Source organism: Tursiops truncatus, chromosome 8 (assembly GCF_011762595.2).
Source record: "Tursiops truncatus isolate mTurTru1 chromosome 8, mTurTru1.mat.Y, whole genome shotgun sequence".
In the NCBI taxonomy this organism is placed as follows: domain Eukaryota; kingdom Metazoa; phylum Chordata; class Mammalia; order Artiodactyla; family Delphinidae; genus Tursiops; species Tursiops truncatus.
The window spans coordinates 29,792,478-29,817,588 of NC_047041.1; the positions used below are offsets into that span (position 1 = coordinate 29,792,478).

Consider the following 25,111-nt stretch of genomic DNA (forward strand, 5'->3'; position numbering starts at 1 on the left):
TGTCTCAATTGAAAGAGCAAGAGAAAATCCCTGAAAAAAACAACTAATGAGACAGAAATTAAAAATTTACCAGATTAGGAGTTCAATGCATTAGTAATAAAATATGCTAACCGAAGCAGGGAAAAGAATAGCTGAACACAGTGAGAATTTTAATAATGAACTAGAAAATATAAAAAAGAATTAGTTAGAATTGAAAAATACTGTAACTGAAATGGAAAACACAATAGAAGGATTAACAGCTGACTAGGTGATACCCAAGTACAGAAAAGTGATCTGGAAGATAGAATAATGGAAATAACCAAATCAGGAAAGGAAGGGAAGAAGGGAGAAAAGGAAGGAAGGAAAGAAGGGAGGAAGGAAGGAAGAAAGGGAGGGAGAGAGGATGAAAGAAAGAAGAACAGTTTAAGGGATCTCTGGGACAACATCAGTTGTACCAACACTGCATTATATGGGTCCCAGAGAAGAAGAGAGAAAGAACGGGGTAGAAAATGTATTTGATGAAATTATAGCTGAAAACTTCATAAACCTGAAGAAGGAAACAGATATCCAGGTACAAGAAGCACAGAGGGTCCCAAACAAGATGAACTAAAAAGACACACACCAAGACATATCATAATTAAATCAGCAAAAGTTAAAGAGAAAATTCTAAAGGCAGCAAGAGAAAAATGAAGACTCTCATACAAGGGAACCTAAAGAAGGTTACCAACTCATATTTTTGCAGAAACTTTGCAGGCTAGAAGGGAATGGCATGATATACTCAAAGTGCTGAAAAGGAAAAACCTGCTAACCTACAATAGATATACAAAAATTAGAGAGAAAGAAACACAAGCATACCATGAAAGGAAATCATCAAACCACAAAGGAAGAATCTAAACGAAGAAAAAAACGAACAATAAAGAACTCAAAACTACCAGAAAACAGGTAACAAAATGGCAATAAGGACATACCTATCAATAATTACTTTAAATGTCAATGTAATAAATATTCCAATCAAAAGACATAGGGTGGGGTTTCCCTGGTGGCGCAGTGGTTGAGAGTCCGCCTGCTGATGCAGGGGACGCGGGTTCGTGCCCCGGTCCAGGAAGATCCCACATGCCGCGCAGCGGCTGGGCCCCGTGAGCCATGGCTGCTGAGCCTGCACGTCCGGAGCCTGTGCTCCGCAACGGGAGAAGCCACAACAGTGAGAGGCCCGCGTACCACAAAAAAAAAAAAAAAAAAAAAGACATAGGGTGGAATATTGGATTAAAAAAGACCCATCTATGTGTTGCTTATATACAATGGAATATTACTCAGCCAGAAAAAGGAATGAAACTGAGTTATCTGTAGTGAGGTGGATGGACCTAGAGTCTGTCATACAGAGTGAAGTAAGTCAGAAAGAGAAAAACAAATACCTTATGCCAACACATATATATGGAATCTAAAAAAATAAAAAATGGTCAGAAGAACCTAGGGGCAAGACAGGAATAAAGATGCAGACCTACTAGAGAATGGACTTGAGGATACGGGGAGGGGGAAGGGTAAGCTGGGACAAAGAGAGCGAGCGGCATGGACATATATACACTACCAAACGTAAGATAGCTAGCTAGTGGGAAGCAGCCGCATAGCACAGGGAGATCAGCTCAGTGCTTTGTGACCACCAAGAGGGGTGGGATAGGGAGGGTGGGAGGGAGGGAGATGCAAGAGGGAAGAGATATGGGGACATATGTATATGTATAACTGATTCACTCTGTTATAAAGCAGAAACTAACACACCATGGCAAAGCAATTATACTCCAATGAAGATGTTAAAAAAAAACCCAGAAAATTAATTAATTAATTAATTAATTAAAAAGACCCATCTATGTGCTGCTTACAAGAGACTGACTTCAGAGCTAAAGACACACTAACTGAAAGTGAAGGGATGGAAAAGAGATTTCACGGAAATGGAAATAACAAGAAAGTAGAGGTAACAATACTCATATCAGACAAAGTAGACTTTAAAACAAAGTCTATGACAAAGAAGAGCATCATGTAATAATAAAAGGATCAACACAAGTACAGGATGTTACACTTGTTAACGTGTATGCACCTAATACAGGAACACCTAAATATATAAAGCAAATACTAAGAGACATAAAGGGAGAAATTGACAATAACAGAATAGGAGGAGCCTTTAACATACCACTTACATTAGTGGACAGATCATCCAGAGAGAAAATCAATAAGGAAACAGGGTCTTAAATGACACCACAGGCCAGTTGGACTTAATAGATATCTACAGGACATTCTACCCCAAAAGAGCAGAATACACATTCTTTTTAACTGCACATGAAATGTTCTCCAGGATTGACAATGTGCTAAGACACAAAACAAGTCTCAACAAATTTAAGAAGACAGAAATTATATCAGGCATTTTTTCTGACCACAACAGTATGAAACTAGAAATCAGTTACAGGAAGAAAACTGGGAAAAGCACAAATATGTGAGGAATAAACAACATGCTACTGAAAAACCAATGGGCCAGTGAAGAAATTAAAGAGGAAAACAGGAAATACATTGAGACAAAATATAACGGAAACACAACTTTCCAAAATCTATGGGATGCAGCAAAAGCAGTTCTAAGAGAGAAGTTTACAGCAATGCAAGCCCACCTCAAGAAATAAGAAAAATCTCAAATAAACAACCTAACCTATCATCTAAAGGAATTAGGAAATGAAGAACAAATAAAGTCCAAAGTCAGCAGAAGGAAAGAAATAATAAATATTAGAAAGGAAATAAAATTAAAGAAATAAAATTAGAGACAAAAAAAACAATAGAAAAGGTCAATGAAAGCAAGAGCTTGTTTTTTGAAAAGACAAACAAAATAAATAAACCTTTAGCCAGGCTCATCAAAAGAGAGAAAATGCAAATAAACAAAAGAAGAAATGCAAGAGGAGAAATTACAGCCATTATCACAGAAATATAAAAAATAATAAAAGAATACTATGAACAGTTATATGCCAACAAAATAGACAACCCAGAAGAAATGGACACATTTCTAGAAACGTATAACCTGACAAGGAAGAAAGGGACCATCTGAACATACCAATTACTAACAGTGAAATTGAATTTGTAACAAAAAACCTCCCAGCAAATCCAGGACCCTCTGGCTTCACAAGGGAATTCTACCAAACACATAAAGAAGAGTTAATGCCTATCCTTCTCAAAGTATTCCGAAAAAGTGAAAAGGATGGAACACTCCCAAATTCATTCTATGAGGCCACCATTACCTGGATAACAAAACCAGACAAAGACACTACAACAAAAGAAAATTAAGGGCTAATATCTCTGATGAATATAGATGAAAAAATCCTCAACAAAATATTAGCAAACCAAACTCAATAAAAAATAAAAAGGATCATACACCATCATCAAGTGGGATTTATTCCAGGGATGCAAGGGTCAATACTTGCAAATCAATCAATGATACATCACATTAACAAAAGAAAGAATAAAAATAACATGATCATCTCAATAAACACAAAAAAAGCACTTGACAAAATTCAACATCCATTTGTGATAAAAACTCTCATCAAAGTGGGTTTACAGGGAGCATATCTAAACATAATAAAGGCCGTTTATGACAAACCCATGGCTAACATCATACTCAATGGTGAAAAGGTGAAAAGAAAGCCTTTCCTCTCAAATCAGCAATAAGAGAAGGATGCCCATCTCACCAATTCTATTCAACATAGTATTGGAAGTCCCAGATACAGTATTCAGACAAGAAAAAGAAATAAAGAGTATCCAAATTGGAAGGGAAAAGTAAAACTGCTACTATCTGCAGATGACATAAAACTATATAAACAAAACCCTAAAGTCTCCACCAAAAAACTGTTAGAACTAATAAATGAATTCAGTAAATTTGAAGGACACAAGATTAACATACAGAAATCTGTTGCTTTTCTATACACTAACAATGAACTATGAGAAAGAGAAAGCAAGAAAACAATCCTGTTTAAAATCACATTAAAAAGAATAAAACACTGAGGAATAAACTTAACAAAGGACGTGAAAATCCTACTCTGAAAACTATAAAACATTTAAGAAGGAAACTGCAGCTGATACAAAGAAATGGAATGATATTCCAATGTCTTCAATTGGAAGAATTCATATTGTTAAAATATCCATAGCACCCAAAGCAATCTAAAGATTCAATGCAATCTCTATCAAAATACCCATGGCAGGGCTTCCCTGGTGGCGCAGTGGTTGAGAATCTGCCTGCCAATGCAGGGGACACGGGTTCAAACCCTGGTCTGGGAAGATCCCACATGCCGCGGAGCAACTAGGCCTGTGAGCCACAGCTACTGAGCCTGCGCTCCACAACGAGAGGCCGCGATAGTGAGAGGCCCGCACACCGTGATGAAGAGTGGCCCCCGCTTGCCGCAACTAGAGAAAGCCCTCACACAGAAACAAAGACCCAACACAGCCAAAAATAAATAAATTAAATAAATTTTAAAAAAATATCCATGACATTTTTCACACAACTAGAACAAATAATCCTAAAATTTATATGGAACAACAAAAGATCCCAAATTTCTAAAGTAATCTTGAGAAAAAAGAACAAAGCTGGAGGTATTATGCTCTCAGTCTTCAGAATATACTAGAAAGTAATCAAAATAGCATGATACTGGCAGAAAATCAGCCACACAGTTCAATGGAACAAAATAGAGAGCCTAGAAAGAAACCCATGCACTTATGGTCAATTAATCTACAACAAATGTGTCAAGAATACACAATGGAGGAAAGACAGTCTCTTCAATAAGCGATGCTGGAAAAACTGGACAGCTACATGTAAAAGAATAAAATTAGGACATTTTATCACACCATATATAAAGTAAATTCAAAACAGATTAAATGTAAGATCTAAAAAAATAAAACTCCTAAAAGAGAAGGCAGAATACTCTTTTAGATAAGTCATAGCAGTATTTTTTGGATCTGCCTCCACAGGCAAAAGGAAAAAAAGCAAAAATAAACAAATGAGACCTAATCAAACCTAAAAGCTTTTACACAGCAAAGGAAACCATTGACAACACAAAAAGACAACTACTGAACAGGAGAAAATATTTGCAAATGATATGATCAATAAGGGATTAATATCCAAAATATATAAACATCTCATATAACTCAACATCAAAAAGCAAACAACCCGATTAAAAATTGGGCAGGAGACCTGAACAGACATTTTCCAAAGAAGAGATGCAGATGGCCAACAGGCACATGAAAAAATGCTAAACACTGTTATCGTCAGAGAAATACAATCAAAACCACAATGAGCTATCACCTCACGTCTGGCAGCATGGATATCATTTAAAAGACCACAAATAACAAATGGTGGCGAGGATGTAGAGAAAAGGGAACCCTAGTACACTGTTGGTGGGAATGTAAATTGGTACAGTCACTGTGGAAAACAGTATGGAGGCTACTCCAAAAACTAAATATAGAACTACCATATGATCCAGCAATTTTACTGCTGGGTAAACTTCCAAGGTAAACAAAAACACTAATTTGAAAAGTATATGTACTCCAATGTTCATAGCAGCATTATTTACAATAGCCAAGATACAGAAGCAACCTAAGTGTCCATTAATAGATGAATGGATAAAACAGATGTGGTATATATGTATATACCATATATATATATCAATATATATTGAAAATATATACATATACACACAATGAAATATTAGTCATAAAAAGAAAGAAATTCTGCAATTTTCAGTAACATGGATGAACCTAGAGGGTATTATGCTTAGTGAAATAAGTCAGACAGAGAAAGACAAATACTCTATATTGCCACTTATATGTGGAATCTAAAAAATAAAAGAAGTCAAAGTATATAACAAAACAAACAGACTAACAGAAATCAAACTAGTGCTTACCAGTGGGGAGAGAGAAGGGGAGAAGGGGAAGACAGGGGTATGGTATTAAGAGATACAAACTACTATGTATAAAATAAATAAGCAACAAGGATATACCGTACAACAGGGGTCCCCAACCCCTGGGCCGCGGACTGGTACCACCTGAACCATCCCCTACACCCTATCCGTGGAAAAACTGTCTTCCATGAAACCAGTCCCTGGTGCCAAAAAGGTTGGGGACAGCTGCTGTACAGCACAGGGAAATACAGCCACTGTTTTTTAATAAATTTAAGCGAAGTATAATCCATAAAAACATTTAATCACTATGTGTACACCTGAAACTAATATAGTTTTGTAAATCAACTATACTTCAATTAAAAATTATTCAGTTAACTAATTAGTTAAAACATAAACTCCGTTTAAAGGGTCTCAGCTCGGGTATACCGGCAACTTACAATGAAAGATAGATCACCATGGGAAACTGCACCTTGTCTCAGTAAAAAGGTATTCAGAGATGCTTTTTATAGAAGATGGACTTAACACTGGGTGATTTCAGAATGGTTCAAAGAAAGTGCGGTTTTGCTGGGGAATGGATGCTATCAGAAAGACCAGACAATTCTGATTTGTATCAATAATTTTGTTGATATCTAGGAGGTGTCAGAAATGGTGTCAGACTAAGCTATATGGGTAAAAAAGCAGAAGTCACTCATAAGAGCAGGGAGAAGAGGATGTTTAGTTATCTTTGTGGCATGGAAGTGTCCTCGTTTTTGTGCGCTGACATGCTTATGGTCACAGAGTGACCTGCCTGTTGATGGTGTTCTGTGAAATGGTTTATGTTCAACAGGAGAGCACCATGGTCAAGCTGTAGAGCCTGGCCAGCTTCCAGCCCATAGTAGTCAGGTGCTGCTTTTTTTCTTCCTCATTTATGCAATGTACAAATACAAGTAAAACTTATCTGTTATAAGGCAGGAATGTGGTTATCCTTGTGGGGGACAGTGGTAAACAAAGGAGTTTGGAATGCTGAAAAAGTTCTGTATCTTGATCTGGGTGCTTACAGAAGTGTATTCCATTTGTAAAAATCATTAAACTATACAATTGTAAGTGTATCTCAATAAAAAGTGAAAATTAAGAAGTAACTGATTTTCTCTTGTAAGACTAGTCATGAAGAGGGGAGGGAAAGAACACTCTTGCCATCCTATACTATTTGATTGTGTAACCCATCAATGCATTATTCTGATATAACATTTTTAAAAATATTTCAAAATAAATGTTTTATTGTATAAAAAGACCCTTGGACATAAGTCCCTTACACTACTCTTAGAAAATATTACATGTAGAACTATAAAAGTCCAACACAGTCTTAACTGTATAAAGTCTTAATTTACATTGGAGTTAACCTACGATGGAGTTAATTTTGACTACATTTTTCTCCTGGGCACAAAATCTGTACTGTACTTTAGAGAACTGTGGAAACAGAATGATTAGGCACAAGTACAAGATTTGGTCTCACATTCTCTTTCCAGGGGAAGCCTCAACTTACATGGCTATTATTTTGGTTTCTGAGCCTGGATCAGGATTGAGTGTATTTTGTTTCGATTTTTTTGGTTAACATATCTAATAGATTTGGAGCACCTGTATGTACAGATACATTAATTGGCTTTGTTTATTGTGATGCCTTGATGACTTCTTTAACAATTAGCCAAAGATACAGGCAAGACCTGCCTATAAAGTGTACCCAAATCCGGCCAATACTTATAGTTGAAAGAAATGCATCATGTTAGGAAGTGAAAAAGAAAGTTATTCTTTTTACACCAGGCAAGAGTGCTACACAATTTTATCTGTCTGGATTTCAAAATAAAAGTTGTTTGAACGTTTATTATGACCATGAAACTTAAACCAGGAAGTGGCCACCACTGCTTCCACAATGCTTGACACAGCGATGATTAAAAATATTTTGCTCACAGCAGATACTTGAACACTGCTAATGATTATTAATGATTTCTTTTTTACATTCCCCTGGGAAGAAGATGAAAATCAGTTCATCTCTTATATGCAGTATACCTTAACAGGTCCAAACTCTTCAGAAATATATTATCATCTGAATTAGAGAAATCCAAGTACCATGTGAACTGCCATATGGGTACAAACATTCCATCATATAGGTAACATCTTGGTAATGGTCTCCACTGATAAAATTGCTCACATTGTATTGTAAACCTTTCAAGCTTAACTAACTAAAGATGATGGGACTTACATGAAGATAAACAAAAAACCCGGCCACAAAAATAATCAAATCAACATTGCTCAAGGAAATATCCCACAGCCTATTAAGAATAAACTGCTGGCTTTATAGCCACTATATACAAAGAAAGAAAATCAACAACTGAATACCTTCTTCACTTTACTAGAAGCAGCATATTCCACACCTGAAGATTTTAGTACAACCTAATAATTTATCTGGTCAACAAACATGTGGCTAAGTTTGAATGGCAGCTCCTGTAAAAGCTGCAAGTGCCAACTCTGGAAGTAATCCAAGCAGTTGTAAACCAATCCTTGTCTTTGAGCCCTATATCTTTCAGATGCACAGAATTACAGATGTCTACAAAAAAATCTCACAGATAAGAAAATCCAATGGAATGCTACAGCCATCCACTATCCATAGGTAAAACTTTTGGCAACCTATAGCATGGAATATTCTGTACAATGAACTGGCTTCAAGTAGTGCTCTTGGCTATAAAGCATGTCACCCTGAAAATAACTGAAATATACCAGTACAGAGATTCATGGGTCAGAACTGGTGAGCTAGCTTAGGGTTTCTCAACCTCAGTACTACTGACAAATTGTACTGGAAAATTATTTGTTATGAGGAGATGCCCTGTACATTTTAAAGATATCCTTGGAATAGACGCACCAAGTTGTTACAACCAAAAATGTCTCCAGTCATTGCCAAATGTCCCCTGGGGGACAAAATCACTACCATTAGAGAACCACTGGTCTAGCTGTGTTCAGGCCATTAAGCTGCCTAGACTCAACTGGGGTACCAAAGACATACCTATATGGAGAACCACCCTCTAGAAACAGATACAGCAATTAATCACAAGGTTAATCTTTATGTTGCACATACATATGCCTGTATGAAGCAGTCGTGCCTAAAGTGAAGAATTTGGTCTAAAAGAGCCAATCAAGAATGTTTAGCTATCATCTCTACTATAACTCTCGAATCCATACTCAAACCCCAGATGGAAATGAAATAACTGTAAAGGATTAGAATGATTAATAAAAATAATTTTGACATCTATTGCTAGTAAAACTTAAACTATTTGCCAACTACACTAGCCTCTCCTCCAGCAACTTCTACATAGATAGCTGGTCAAGCAGTCTTCAGCTATTTGACAGTTGCAAACTTCTACATCTAACTTCTGCCTTGGCTGAGCTACTAGGAACACAGGAAACAGAAAATTTAAAACAATGAGACTTTGACGAAGAATTGTACCTTGCTCTTCTTTTTGATCAATACATATTTGAGGGGATTTTTGAACTGCATAAATTTGAGGAGGAGAAGTACATTCTATTCCTATTACTTGTGCCTGTTTTGACATCACTATGTAGAAAGCAGTTCGTGTTGCTTAGATTAAGACGTAATCTGGGACGTAAATGAACTTGGACACAGGCTTTGTTTTACGTCTTTCTAGGACAACCATCCTCTATCCCCGCAGGAAATGTATGACGACAAATGGCTATTCATGAGGAACTCAAAACTGCAGAAAAGGACAATCTGAAGTATACTCAAAGGGGATAACAGACTTCAACTGATGTGACGTGAACATATGCGACTCTGGACTGAAGGTGGAAAAAGTAAGGTAGGGGCAGAGGTAATGCTCTTTTTCTCAATGAAGTGAACAGAAATTAACAAATTGACCCAAACAGCCCTGAACAACTATCTAGAATAGTGTTTCACTGTGTGAACAAATCATGATGTAGAATATTATCATTTTTTACCAGATCCAATTTTAGGGGACCTTGTCAAACTCCATTCTCAGAAAATGCAGCAGATATGGCCAAAACCTAATACCAGTAAGAGCTCATTGAGATATATTTAAAGAGCGCTCAAGGGTCAGCATACAGACTAAAGGGAGTCAAATCCAGATGATCCTAAAGGTTCATTTCCACCCCCTTTAAGATAGCATAGCAAGAGGTAGCTCAACAGATCTGAATTAGCTCCAGGAAAGAACAGACTGAGACCAGAGACTGAACCCCAGGAAGTAAGTCCAGGTTATATCGGCAACAGTCCCACTACTAGGGTTCTTTCCATAACATATCAATCACTGCTAGGCTAAGCATACCTATTTGTGGGATAACAGGTGATCAGTAAATAGTACATTCTTTGCTATTTCTCTGCTATTTCTCTTTCTCTATTTCTCCCCAGTAACTCCAATTTTCTAAACTTTGTGGTGCTAGCAAAGTGTGTGGTGTAAGTAAGTGTATGTACTTATATATAAGTACATGTCTATGACATTTTGCACAACAAGCTCTTACATAACTTTTCTAATATCAAAGTCTGGGTTAGGTACCTGCACAGAAAGGAGGTAACATAACAGTCCTAAGACCAGTATCCTTAGAGAGGCCTGCTTGCAAGGTTGGCCCATAACCATTGTATGGGAATTTGGATTTTGTTAAGGTTCTCACCATTCCCAGAATAGGTAAGAGTGGCTCACTGTGCTTAAGCTATTTGTTCAAACAATACGGTTTACGCTGAACACTTGCCTTCCTTTGGGGAGTCTGGAATTTTGCTACCTGCTAGACAGAGTGTGCTTACATAATAAGCCCCAATAAAAACTCTGGACACTGAGTCTCTAATAAGCTTCCTTGGTAGACAACTTTCATACGTGTTGTCACAACTCAGCCCTGGGGGAATTAGCACATTCTGTGTGACTCCAATGAAAGAAGACTCTTGGAAGCTTGCACCTAGGTTCTTGACTCCTGACTTCACCCTATGTGCCTTTTCTCTTTACTGACTTTGCTTTGCAACCTTTCCCTGCAATAAATCTAAGCCATGAGTGCTGAATCCCTTGAGTCTTCCTGGTAAAATATTGTTCCTGGGAATGGTGCGGGAGACCCTAACATGGTGCCTCTTTTACAAAGGCACTTTAAGTTTTTTACTTGCTGTTACTATTATATTCTGATGACATTACTATAATACAGTCCCCAAAAAGTTTTCCTCTCTTTAGATTCACTGAAAAGACCAAAAATGTCGAAGTTAGTTAATGAAGTTAATTATTTTGGATTTAAAAAGTAGTTACTCTCTGGAAACTGTCAAATATTCATTTACCTTGAGCAACCAGATCTCGTCTCAATAATGGATAAAGAACAGGTTCTATACCATCCATTTCTTGTATAATAAGGGTTTTCCCAAAACGTACTGCCAACTCAAGAGCTGTGATAAAGTTACTATCCTAAGAGAATAAATAAGAATACATATGAATTCCTTTATTACCTTAGATTTACAAAAGTCCTTACAGATAATGAATGAAGCTATTAACAGCAATAACACAAATATGTTAAAATTAATATGTATGTTAACAATACAAATTATTCATGATTGCTTTTCCAGTTATAAGTACTTGGTGATGAGTCAATTTAGTTGAATAAATTATCAAATAAATTCATAAATAATTTAAATAGACATATTAGAAAAAAAGGATTTTTACATTAACAATAAAAAAGCCTTTTAAAATTTTCTACTATGATTTCAAATTGATGCAGAAATTTTCAAATTCTACATGCAATAAGTTACTCATCCAAGTATTAATAAAAACTACTTTGGGGGCTTCCCTGGTGGCGCAGTGGTTGAGAGTCCGCTTGCCGATGCAGGGGACATGGGTTCGTGCCCCAGTCTGGGAAGATCCCACATGCCACGGAGCGGCTGGGCCCGTGAGCCATGGCCACTGAGACTGTGCGTCCGGAGCCTGTGCTCCGCAACAGGAGAGGCCACAACAGTGAGAGGCCCACGTACCACGGGAAAAAAAAAAAAAAAAATAGAAAACAACTACTTTGGTTGTACTCAATATCACATTGAATGGAAGAAGAAAGACAAGACGATGAATTCTAGTAAACTTACCTTGATGTGATAGTTCTAATTACTGTAAAAAGAACCTTTAGATAAAATTCTATAACCATTCAAGAATTTTTAGGCTTTCTGGCTAGGTAAAGAGTCATTTTAAATACCACTCTAAGCCTCCAACTGTGGTTAAAAAAATTTTAAATATTTGGATAATAATTATTAAGATCTCCTACTACAACTGTAAGTGGCATTAAATATTTTATATATTATATAAAGATATTACAATTATTCTTAAACACAAGTGAGTTAGATATCCCCATTTTGTAAGTGAAGAACATTTTAAAGAGTTAATTTTTCAAGCACCTGAAGCATATCTACAAAAATTAATCATACACTAGGCCTTCCCCGATAAAAAAAAAAAAAAAACTGACCAAAAATAATTTCTTTGGTGAGATAAACATGACAGTGAAAAGTCACTACACAAAACATGATGGTTACATTTCATTGACCAACTGTCAAATCTTTGTACACAACAAAGATGCTCATTGATGAGTTACAGGAACAGGAAATTAAAAAGTCAAGGAGGTTTTCCTAATTCTCCAAACTAAGTAACTTACTTCTATAGCATCCTATACTTGTCTTTAATCATAATTTAGTGTAAATGCTTATTTGTTTAGTGTAAGTAATTACTTAATTTTCATCTCCATGAGGGCAGGAATTACTCACTTATAAATTCCCAGGGCTTAGATCAACACCTTGCATATAGAAGCAATCAAACAAATATTCTTATTCCTTTTTACAAACTAGAAGACTAAAGCTAAGAAAGCTACATTTCCTTCCCAGGACCCATACCAGGTAAGTTATAAGACTCAGTTTTGAATCTATGTTTTCTGATTATAGTTCTTTTCACCACAAGATACCATTACTAGTTGGTATCTAAATTATAAGTAATACACACCTGCTGGTTAATAACTTCCAAACGTGAGTCTTTCAAATGTGTCTTTAACCATTCTGTAGCTTGGGAAGAAGGGTCTACCAGAAATGGGCAAACTCGACTCTAATTAAAAAAAAAAAAAAGATTATAAGCTTTCATTAAATGAAAATAATTTCCTAAAAATTATTAATCAATTAATGAGTGAGTTTTTCTCTCAGGCTTTAGAGAACACAAATATACAACTACAATGAGGAAATAAGGGTACAGTTTTTAGCGGCACCAGAGGTTACATTAATCAATTTTACCAGTAATTAATACTAGATAATTAAATTTAACCACAGTAAAGTGAATATAGTCTTATTTACTACACAATAACACAGAAAATGTATATTAACAATACAGTAAGCAGGAGTTCTAGTCCTAAGTTGATGCCGTTTGTACCTCTCTTTTTGGTTTTAAAATACACAGCCAAGTCATTCCCTAACTTTAGATATCCTTTGGTTGAATAAACCATAGAGGCCTTACAAGAGAAGTATGAGCTAATCATAAAAGTATCGTTGAAATAATTAGCAATAAAATTATTTCTATTTTAAGACTAATTTCTCTAAATTACTACATAGTTAATATTACAAAAGGAGTATCCTAGAAGAGAAAATTACATAAGATGATAGGTTAAGATCTAACAAACTAGGAACTAAACTCATTACAGAACGCCTTGCACTAATTAAACTCTGAAACAGAAAATTAGAAACCTGGCATTGTGCCCTATACATACAATGCCATTTAGCAAATTAAAGGAAGCCAATTATACATTTATACATCTGATCAATTTAAATAGATGTAAATATATTTAAATAAATTTTAAACCATCTAATAGTCATTGTTACCTAGCAAATTAGATTTAAATAACAGCTGACCTTATTTTTCTTAAATTTTCACATTTATTTGAAAAATGTAATGCAGTTGTGTGCTATAGGGATAAAATAACACATGAAAGTCACAGTGAAGTGAAGACTTAGAACTGGGGTAGATCTAATAAGAACATGGATGTTATCTTAGTGGCATACCAAGAGGGAGAGGGATGGTGGGAATCACATGCCCTGGGGATTAACAGCATTTTATCAGAAATGCTGTTTAAAATTGCCAGCACATGGTGATAATAAAGAGCTGACTGACTTTAAAACAGCTTTATTATTGTTTTAAGACTCTCTCTAGACAATGCGGCCTCTTTTTACCTGCACCCAGAATGGACCACTCCCACCACAGCTCCACAGTGCTACCCCACTGTATGATCTTCCCCCAGCATCTATTTCTGGAGGCATCCAGAAATAGCAAAATAATATGGCTAGCAAATAGCTTCTTAAGTATTACCGAAGTATTACACCTAGGTTTTAGATCTCATTTTATGCTAGCATTCAATAGCAAACATTCCACAAGTAAACTAGATTTTGCCTAACCACAAAAATAACTATTTTAAATTTTAAAAAAGTTCTTACCCATGATTTCAAACCAATGATCTGATGCAGTTAAAAAGAGAATAAGATAATGTTTCAAAAAATCATGTTTTTAGCATAGAAAATATGCTTAAGAATTTCAAAGAAGGGCTTCGCTTGTGGCGCAGTGTTTGAGAGTCCCCCTGCCGATGCATGGGACACGGGTTCGTGCCCCGGTCCGGGAAGATCCCACATGCCGCGGAGCAGCTAGGCCCGGGAAGATCCCACATGCCGCGGAGCGGCTAGGCCCGTGAGCCATGGCCGCTGAGCCTGCGCGTCCGGAGCCTGTGCTCCGCAATGGGAGAGGCCATAACAGTGAGAGGCCCGCGTATCGCAAAAAAAAAAAAAAAAAAAAAAAAAGAATTTCAAAGAATACTTACAAGTTTGTGTTCATCTTATTTATACTTCTCCAGAGATTTAGAGAAGACCTCTGAGGTATATTTTAGGTCTGTGTTCCATGATTAAATGTGGTAAAATTCTACATTTAACAAATTATAGTAGATCTAAAAATAGTGAGCTTTCATTCATTCATGCTAATCATTCATCTACCATATGTTGAATAATGATTATAATAAGACAACACGAGAGATACAAAAATTAATAAGATACATTCCCTTACCTTCATTGGTCACACATCTAATAAAGAAGCAAAAAAACGAAAATTTTTTCAATCAAAAAGGACACAAAATTCTATAGGTGGATCACAGGCAGAGTTAGGAGAAGCTGCTAGGAAGCAATTCAAGTCAAACTAGGTCAAAAAAAATAGGACTTGGCCAGGCAAAGAAGTAAAAAAAGCAAATTAGGCCAAAACAACAGCCTGATTGAGAGAAGAATGAAAAGCTGGGAGTATCTGGAAAACTACCAGTAGTTTGGCATAGTTGGAATAAAAAGTATAGACAAAGATGATGCATATAAAATGGCAGGAGTAATCAGAGGTCTTTCTGATCATGAAGAGCATTTTATGCCATGTTTAAGGATAATGAAATTTTTATACTGCAGGTAGTGGGTAGTCACTGAAATATATTAATCAAGGAACTGTGATGATCAGATTAACATTTTAGGAGGATCACTCCAAAATAAAGGAACTGATACAGGGGCAGGGGACCAACTGCTATAATAATGTATTTATCCAGGTACAACATGATGAAGGCCTAAGTGAAGCCACTGGCAGTAGATGTGGTTAGAAGAGAATGAATTCATGACACATTTGAGAAGTAGATTTGACAAGACTTGCTGAATAACTAACTGAATGTAAAAGTAAAGAGACATAGTAAGAATGAGTTGCAGATTTGCAGTTTGCATTACTGGACCAAGACTGTGACATCTCCAGTGTTAGGAAATAAAAGAGAAGCAGGTTATAGGGAGTGGGTGAGGAAGAGAAACAATTATTAAAGTACATAGCTACCTTTGCCTAGCATGCATGCCCCACTCAATGCATTTCTCATGGGATTATCTATCATCTAGCACTGCACACAAGAGATGAGCAGGTGACCCAAACTAACCAATCAGAATCTTTCTGGGGAAGTAACAAATACTGGAAAGGAAGGGAAGAGATATCTTTAGTCTGAGAACATAAATTGTGATAATGGTAAACCTGGAGTCGCCAATGTCTATCCTTAACACAGGGTAGAAAGAACCTATCCAAGAATAAATCCATCTCTTAAGATGGAGAGAGAGAGAGATGTCCTGGTAACACCATTCGAATCCTGAAGCTAGTCCCAATCTTCTGAACACCTCAGTTATTTAAAAGCATAAGTTGCTTTTTTTAAGGAAAAAAAAAAGTACTAAAGTTGGCCACTAAAAGATTCTTGACTAAAAGTTTTTTTAAAAAATGATTAAAGACAGAGCTTGAGCTACCTACAAAGCTCCAGGTAACAATATCTAACAGGAAATTAGAACAACAGAGCTCAAAACAGAGGTCAAAGGCTAGAGACACATGATATCTATTGGCAAAAAAAAAATGATTAGGTAGTGGACATTTTTGAAAGCGATTATTTTTTTTCTTCCAGTTTTACTGATATAACTGACACACAACACTGTGTAAGTTAAGGTGTATAGCATAATGATCTGACTTACATACATCATGAAATGTTTATCACAGTAAGTTTAGGGAACGTCCATCATCTCATACAGGTACAAAATTAGAGAAATAGAAAAAAATTTATTTTTCCTTGTCATGAGAATTCTTAGGATTTGCTCTCTAAGCAACTTTCATATATAACATACAGCAGTGTTAATTATATTTATCATGTTGTACATACATCCTTAGTGCTTATTTATCTTATAACTGGAAGTTTGGACTTTTTGACTTTCATCCAATAAGAAAAAGACTATTTTTCAAACATCTATAAAACTCTATAATTTTATTTTTATTTTTAATAACCACAAGTGGGATAAGAGTAGAAACATTTTGTAAATAAAACTAAAGCTCATCTTTTGATAAGATAAGGAGAATTATATTAACAGGAATAACATAAAATAAATAAGTTAAAACATATACAGAAAAACACATATCTTGGAGAGGCAGCCTTACAGCATAGACTGCCTAGATGGCACTGTTTGAATCTTGGCTCTACCTCTTGACAGCTCTGTGACCCTGAACAAGAAACTTAATCCTTTTGTATCTCAACTTCCTTATCTACAAAAAGGGATAATACATGTACCTACTAAATAGGGTTGATTTGAAAATTAAATGAGTTAAGAGTTTAAGTGCTTTACTTGTATTAATTCTTAAATAATAATATATGAAAAACATAGTAAGTACATTTAAGTGTTGATTATTGTTATGCATTTGGGATTTAATGAAAAAATGTTTTCCCTATGCAATTTACCTTTACAATTTTATGTTCTTTAGACTAATAGCAAATTAGTTTGCATTTCCTCAGCATACACTAAATGGCAGGAAAGGAAAAAAAAAATCTCAGAAATTGAGTGGTATAAAGAGAACTAATTTGACACTGAACTGTCCATAAACAATAAAAAAAACATACCTAGTACATCTTCACAAGAAAAATTTATAATACTGTGAAATTTAAACCAAGAAAAATTTACAAGACTGTGAAATTTAAATTAATCATATTTTTCCATCTTCTTTCTGGATGCTTTCACTCACACCTCTCCATAGTGTCTCATACTCTCCATTTATCCCCTGAGTTCCACAATATTACAAAGATCATACAATTATCTTCCAAACAAGGACACGTTTGAGAGTAAAGAAAAAATTATTAATAATCACATCAGGAGAACAGGTGTAAATCATAGTCCAAGCAATCCAGGACATCACGGTCAAGATTTTCCCCTGCTCCTCAAGGACATAGGTCATATGAGCTTTCTGTGGCAGATAATTATTTGACTATTTCCTCACCCAGATAACACATGTTCTTCAACAGTTAGCTTAAACCAAACATGAGAATTCCAAGCATCTTTTGTTGTAAGACAAGGAATAATTTTGGACATAAAAGGCTATCCTTAGCACCAATAAGGGATTGAGCGACTATAGCCCTTGCATCTGGGAAATCCCGCACTGAATCTCTGAAAAACTTTATTGTAGTTAATGAGGAGACATGCTATATCTCTGAATCAAAAATACATTTAATTCATCACACCTAGTCATTTTTGTCTCAGGGAAGACTCCCAGAAACCCAATTTGTACATATTTAGACATCTAACTTCATATCACATGGTAATGTTAATGAGTAGATGTTATAGACTTGTTGTATCCAACCACACACGCAACTACAACAGTTTATTCTAAATCTAGTCCACCTTAGAATTAAGATAAAATGTTAACCATAATGGAAAATTCATTTCAACAAAATGACTAATTACTCTAACAAGTTTGTGCAAATGGTTTTGTTTTGTCATATAAATGCATATGTGTCTGTAAGAAACTTGGCAATATTAAATACAAAGTAAACTAAGCTTGTCATTAAAATTAATTTCAAAGACAATATCCCCCAAATTCATCATGAAAGACAATTTAATTCAGAATACAAAAGTAAATATTTTCAATTACTATTAACAGTAAAAAATAAAAATTATTGTGATATATTTTTCCTAAAAGCCTCTGATTTGTTATGGAATAAAAAAGAAAAATTCTTAAACTAGTATTTTTTTTTTTAATCTGCAAACAATTGCTTTCTTGGAGTACTGAAAAAAGGAGTGACTATGAAACCTTGGGAAAGGAATAACAAATATGATAAAAAGTACTAGGTTGTAATGAATTTATTTACATACACATTTAGAGTTCCAGATTTGTAATTCTAGTGTGAAAAATAATAATAAAAATGTTTAAAAAATAAATTAAAGTTTAAGCCAAATCAAATTAAAAGAAGGCAAAATTGTGTAATCTTTGTTCAACGACTTCTATGCTAGTAAGACACCAATGTATAGAGTCAAAGCATAGTCAGCTGATTAACAGGTCAAATCAAACAGAATAAATTATCCAGGAATGAACAGGGACCACAATTCATACTCACAATATGAATCATATAATAATACAGCTTACACTACCTAAGGAGAAGCATTTAATGTTTATATTTTCTTTGAGATGTGGAGTTATGAGATAAAGAAATGGTGTGTGGACAGAGAGAAGGGTTGTAGAGAGGAAAGAAAACACTGGTAATATAGAGTATAAACTGTTGAGATAAAAAGAACAGAAAAAACAAAACATATTTTCAAGGGAGAAATGTTATCTTCCAAATCCTGTATCAGAAAGGTAAACTAAAGTAATGGTAAAAAAAATCAAACTTCATACAAAGAAATGATTTGCTTGTATACAAGATTTTGAATTTGGTTTTCACACTCACTGCTAATTAAGGTATAATTGTTTCAACTTTAAATAATTACTTTTTGGAAACATATACTATGTAAAAGAACAATTTTCCAAAATATGCACATGGTTATCTTTAACTTATAACCCAAAACTCATCCATCTTCACTTTCCATAACTTTGTAAAACAAAATGAAATAAAAGTATAAAATTTTTATTTTTAAAATATACTCTAGATGAAAGAACTATATAACCAAATGAATCAAGTATCCCTAAAACATTTCTATTATTATCAGGAAGTTCAATTTAAAATATTTTGCCATCAAAATGATACCATTTTTATTTATACTTTTGTATTAAGGTAAAAAATAAATTACACTGAAAATTTTAGAGATGCTACCTGAATCACAAATGGATTTTTATTAGCAAAATATTTTTTACTTTTACTTAACTAAGACTAACTGTGAAAGCCTAAGGATTTGAAGAAGGTAGTTCATGGAGCAAGCTTCAAAAAAAAACATTTCTAATGAGAAGATTAAAGTAGATTAATTACCTGCAAGATAACAAGAGCATTTTCTATGGAAAGGTCATCTGATGGTAGGCCTTCACTTTTCCAAATTAACTGTTCACTTTCAGTACAAAGAAACCTCCTCAGATCAAATTCTGAAAAATTAAGATATCAATAATACTTTGCTACAATAATCTTATGCTTGATAAAAGAAAGGGAATAAAATTATTTATAATATACTCAAACAAAAGTCCCATGATCATTCTTAATACACAATCCATTATTCTGCATTTAGAATCAGAAACTAAAGAGAAAAAAAGTTTTAAAAAGTGCAAAGGAATGAAACTCAAATTATATTTCTTCTATCAAATGAATGTTTCACAACTATAATAATTTGCGAAAACCACAAAATTCACAAAGAATTTTGGAATTCCTACATCTCATCTTACCATATGAAATTAGTGTAAAAATTAATAAAATGTTTAACTGCATTCATACAACATCAAAATAATTCAGTGGTGTCAGTTTCAAAAAGAGATTTTATGGGTAGAAGAGTCATTATAATAAAGCGATTCTCAGAACATCTGTAGAATTTAGCAAATCTAAAGTAGCTATGGTATCCTTTAACTTACAGAAAATTTTCCCCATTTAAAAAAAAGTAAAATGACAAAAATCAAAAGATGTGCTTTTTAGTATACTGAAATTTCAAATTTATGAATAACTAAATACAAACTTTCAAGACCAGCTGACTTGGTCCATTCTACCAAACAGGTTTTTCTCAGACCCTCAGGAGCAGCAGAAAGATATGTAATAAATGCAGCGGCTAGCTGAGCTCTTTTAGGAAGAGTAGCTAATTCCTCTGTTATCTCTGTAACCTGGAAAAAAAAGGAGAGAGAGAGCAACATATGGATATGTTCTAAGATAGAAAAAAAATATTGATAGCTTCACAAATTGAAGTTCTGACTATAGAAAAAATCATTTATTGGTTTAAAGTAATAACATGTCTGAACAAAATTGTCGAAATGTAAAAATACCAACAAGACCTCAGACCTTGCTGTGATATTAAAACAATGTATAAAATCCCAACATATCTGTAAAGAAGAATATATTTTGTCATTGAAATTTCCTAATAATTCTAATAAACACTGTGAATTAGCATCACTTTGAAAAACATGATTTAGATACACAGAGTATGAGCAAAGGTAAAAAACAAAAATTAAGCATGGAGACTCTTTAATTAGAAGCATAGTGTGGCTAATGCATAAGCCTGAGCAGAAAGAGTACCAAAATAGGAATAATGAAAAGAGAAACACAGAATTGACTGGAAGGAGGAAGATTTGAAAGTCTTCCCATGCCATGCAAAGTAGCTTCAGTTTTAACCTGCGGTAATAATGAGCCACTGAAAGTGTTTAAACAGAGCAGTGAGTGATGTAATGAGACTGGGTTTTAGAAAGATAATTCAGCTGACAAATAAGAATCAACTAATTAAAGGGTCAGATAGGAGAAAGACAAGTCAGGAGAATTCAGGTGAAAAAAGAAAAAGAAGAGAATTAAGGAGGGAAGACAACTATGAGGGATATTTGCAAAGGGATACAAATTAATAGAAGGAGTCTAAGATAATCCACATATTTTTAGTTTTGATGCCTATAAGAAAGATGCCTTATGAGACATAGGAAATAAAAGAGATTTCATATGAGAAAAGAAAATAAGTTAATTTAGACATGTATTTGAGTTCCGGAGACAGCTGAATGCCAATATCTAAGGTATAGTTACAAATATGAATTTAAAAGTCAGCAGATTAGAAACATAGCTCTGGTCAGCATCATCATTTGGGTGATATTCTTAAGACTGGATGAGAATTCCTAGAATAGCTGCAGAGAAAGGAGCTGAGGAAGAGAATACTGAGGGGGCAATCGACATTATTGGATAAGCAGATGAGGAGGATCCAGCAAAGGCAGGAATCTAACTGCTTAAAACAAAAACAAAAACAAAATCAAAACAAATGAACAGAAACAAGAGACAACACTTTAACAAAGTTGAAATAAGAGAGAATCTCAAACACAAATAAATAGCTGACAGTGTCAAATCCTAAGAGGACTGTCTTGGTAAAGGTAAGTCCAAACAAGGCTCTAAACAGTACTAAATTTTCCACAACTCATTTTTACCACTACCTTTTCCTAACTAAAAGAGGAATAGGATGCTTTGTCTAAAATCCATTCATATAGAGATATTTTGCTTAAAGACTAATTCACGGCAGAGCTTCAAGATGGCGGGGGAGTAAGACGTGGAGATCACCTTCCTCTCCACAAATACATCAGAAATACATCTACATGTGGAACAACTCCTACAGAACACCTACTGAACGCTGGTAGAAGACCTCAGACTTTCTAAAAGGCAAAAAACTCCCCATGTACCTGGGTAGGGCAAAAGAAAAAAGAAAAAACAGAGACAAAAGAATAGGGATGGGACCTGCACCAGTGGGAGGGAGCTGTGAAGTCAGAAAAATTTCCACGCACTAGGAAGCCCCTTCACTGGTGGAGACAGGGGGTGGTGGGGGGGAAGCTTCAGAGTCATGGAGGAGAGTGCAGCAACAAGGGTGCGGAGGGCAAAGTGGAGAGATTCCCGCACAGAGGATCAGTGCCGACCAGCACTCACCAGTCTGAGAGGCTTGTCTGCTCACCCACAGGGACAGGTGGGGGCTGGGAGTGGAGATTCGGGTTTCAGAGGTCAGATCCCAGGGAGGGGACCTGGGTTGGCTGTGTGAACACAGCCGGCAGGGGGCTAGTGCGCCTCAGCTAGACGGGAGGCAGTCCGGTAAAATGTCTGGAACTGCGTAAGAGGCAAGACACCATTGTTTCGTAGTGTGCAAGGAGACGGGATTCAGAGCACCATGTAAATGAGCTCCAGAGACAGGCGCAAACCGTGGCTATCAGCGCAGACACCAGAGATGGGCATGAGACACTAAGGTTGCTGCTGCCGCCACCAAGAAGCCTGCGTGCAAGCACAGGTCACTATCCACACCTCCCCTCCCGGCAGCCTGTGCAGCCCACCACTGCCAGGGTCCTATGATCCAGGAACAACTTCCCCAGGAGAACACATGGCATGCCTCAGGCTGTTGCAACAAAATGCTGACCTCTGCCGCTGTAGGTTCAACCCGCATTCCGTACCCCTACCTCCCCCTGGCTTGAGTAACCCATAGACCCCTAATACGCTGCTGCTTTAATCCTGTCCCGTCTGGGCAGGGAACAGATGCCCTCAGGCGACCTACAAGCAGAGGCAGGGCCAAATCCAAAGCTGAACCCCAGAAGCTGGGCGAACAAAGAAGAAAAAGGGAAATCTCTCCATGAAGCCTCAGGAGCAGCGGATTAAAACTCCACAGTCAACTTGACGTACCCTGCATCTTTGGAAAACCTGAATATACAATGAAACATCCCAAAACTGAGGCAGTGGACTTTGGGAGTAACTGCAGACTTGGGGTTTGCTTTCTGCATATAATTTGTTTCTGGTTTTATGTTTATCTTACTTTAGTATTTAGAGCTTATTATCACTGGCAGATTTACTTACTGATTTGGTTGAATTCTTCCTTTTTATACATATATAAATATTTTTCCTTTTTCTCCTTTTGTGACTATGTATGGATATGCTTCTTTGTGTAATTTTGTCTGTATAGCTTTGCTTCTATCATTGTCTTAGGGTTCTGTGTGGCTTTTTTTTTTTTTTTTTTAGTATACATTTTACTGCTTGTTATCATTGGTGGATTTGTTTTTTGGATTGGCTGCTCTCTCTTTTTTTTATTACTTTTTTATTTTTTTGTTTTTAATAATATTTTTTACTTTTCAATTTAATTTTTTTCTTTCTTTCTTTTTTTTCTCCCTTTTCTTCTGAGTCATGTGGTTGACAGAGTCTTGCTGCTCCAGCCAGGTGTCAAGCCTGAGCATCTGAGGTGCGAGAGCTGAGTTCAGGACATGGGTCCACCAGAGACTTCCCGGCCCCACCCGTAATATCAAACGGCAAAAGCTCTCTCAGAGATCTCCATCTCAACGTGAAGGCCCAGCTCCACTAAACGACCAGCAAGCTACAGCACCCTATGCCAAACAACTAGCAAGAGAGGAACACAACCCCACGTGTTACCAGAGAGGCAGCCTAAAATCATAATAAGGTTACAGACAACCCAAAACACACCAAAAGACGTGGTCCTGCCCACCAGAAAGACAAGATCCAGCCTCATCCACCAGAACACAGGCACCAGTCCCCTACCCCAGGAAACCTACACAACCCACTGAACCAACCTTACCCACTGGAGGCAGACACCAAAAACAACAGGAACTACGAACCTGCAGCCTGCGAAAAGGGGACCCCAAACACAGTAAGTTAAGAAAATGAGAAGACAGAGAAATACACAACAGATGAAGGAGCAATGTAAAAACCCACCAGACCAAACAAATGAAGAGGAAATAGGCAGTCTAACTGAAAAAGAGTTCAGAGTAATGATAGTAAAGATGATCCAAAATCCTGGAAATAGAATGGAGAAAATACAAGAAACATTTAACAAGGACCTAGAAGAACTAAAGAGCAAACAAACAATGATGAACAACACAAAAAATGAAATTAAAAATTCTCTAGAAGGAATCAATAGCAGAATAACTGAGGCAGAAGAACACATAAGTGACCTGAAAGTTAAAACAGTGGAAATCACTGTTGCATAGCAGAATAAAGAAAAAAGAATGAAAAGAATTGAAGACAGTCTCATAGACCTCTGGGACAACATTAAATGCACCAACATTTGAATTATAGGGGTCCCAGAAGAAGAAGAGAAAAAGAGAGGGACTGAGAAAATATTTGAAGAGACTATAGTTGAAAACTTCCCTAATATGGGAAAGGAAATAGTCAATCAAGTCCAGGAAGTGCAGAGAGTCCCATACAGGATAAATCCAAGGAAAAATACTCCATGACACATATTAATCAAACTATTAAAAATGAAATACAAATAAAAAATATTAAAAGCAGCAAGGGAAAAGCAACAAATAACATACAAGGGAATCCCCATAAGGTTAACAGCTGATCTTTCAGCAGAAACTCTGCAAACCAGAAGGGAGTGGGAGGACATATTTAAAGTGATGAGAGAAAAACCTACAACCAAGATTACTCTACCCAGAAAGGATATCATTCAGATTCGATGGAGAAATTAAACCTTTACAGACAAGCGAAAGCTAAGAGCATTTAGCACCATCAAACCAGTTTAACAACAAATCCTAAAGGAACTTCTCTAGGCAGGAAACACAAGAGAAGGAAAGACCTACAATAACCCAAAACAATTAATAAAATGGTAATACGAACACATATATTGATAACTACATTAAATGTAAATGGATTAAGTGCTCCAACCAAAACACATAGACACCTGAATGGGTACAAAAACAAGACCTATATATATGCAGTCTACAACAGACCCACTTCAGACCTAG

The 25,111-nt window shown here is 35.8% G+C and overlaps 1 protein-coding gene across 5 annotated transcripts in view; it reads right to left on the reverse strand.

The window, feature by feature from the left end:
• The window catches only part of DYNC2H1 (dynein cytoplasmic 2 heavy chain 1), a 369,486-nt gene that overhangs the window by 202,472 nt on the left and 141,903 nt on the right, over nt 1-25,111 (reverse strand). For all 5 annotated transcript variants that reach the window (XM_073808267.1, XM_073808266.1, XM_073808265.1 and 2 more), the window contains 4 exons: nt 20,380-20,521; nt 19,692-19,801; nt 12,899-12,997; nt 11,209-11,332 (listed from right to left, as the gene is read on the reverse strand). In XM_073808267.1, coding sequence (XP_073664368.1) covers nt 11,209-11,332; nt 12,899-12,997; nt 19,692-19,801; nt 20,380-20,521 — 475 coding nt within the window. The remainder of the gene's footprint in view (nt 1-11,208; nt 11,333-12,898; nt 12,998-19,691; nt 19,802-20,379; nt 20,522-25,111) is intronic.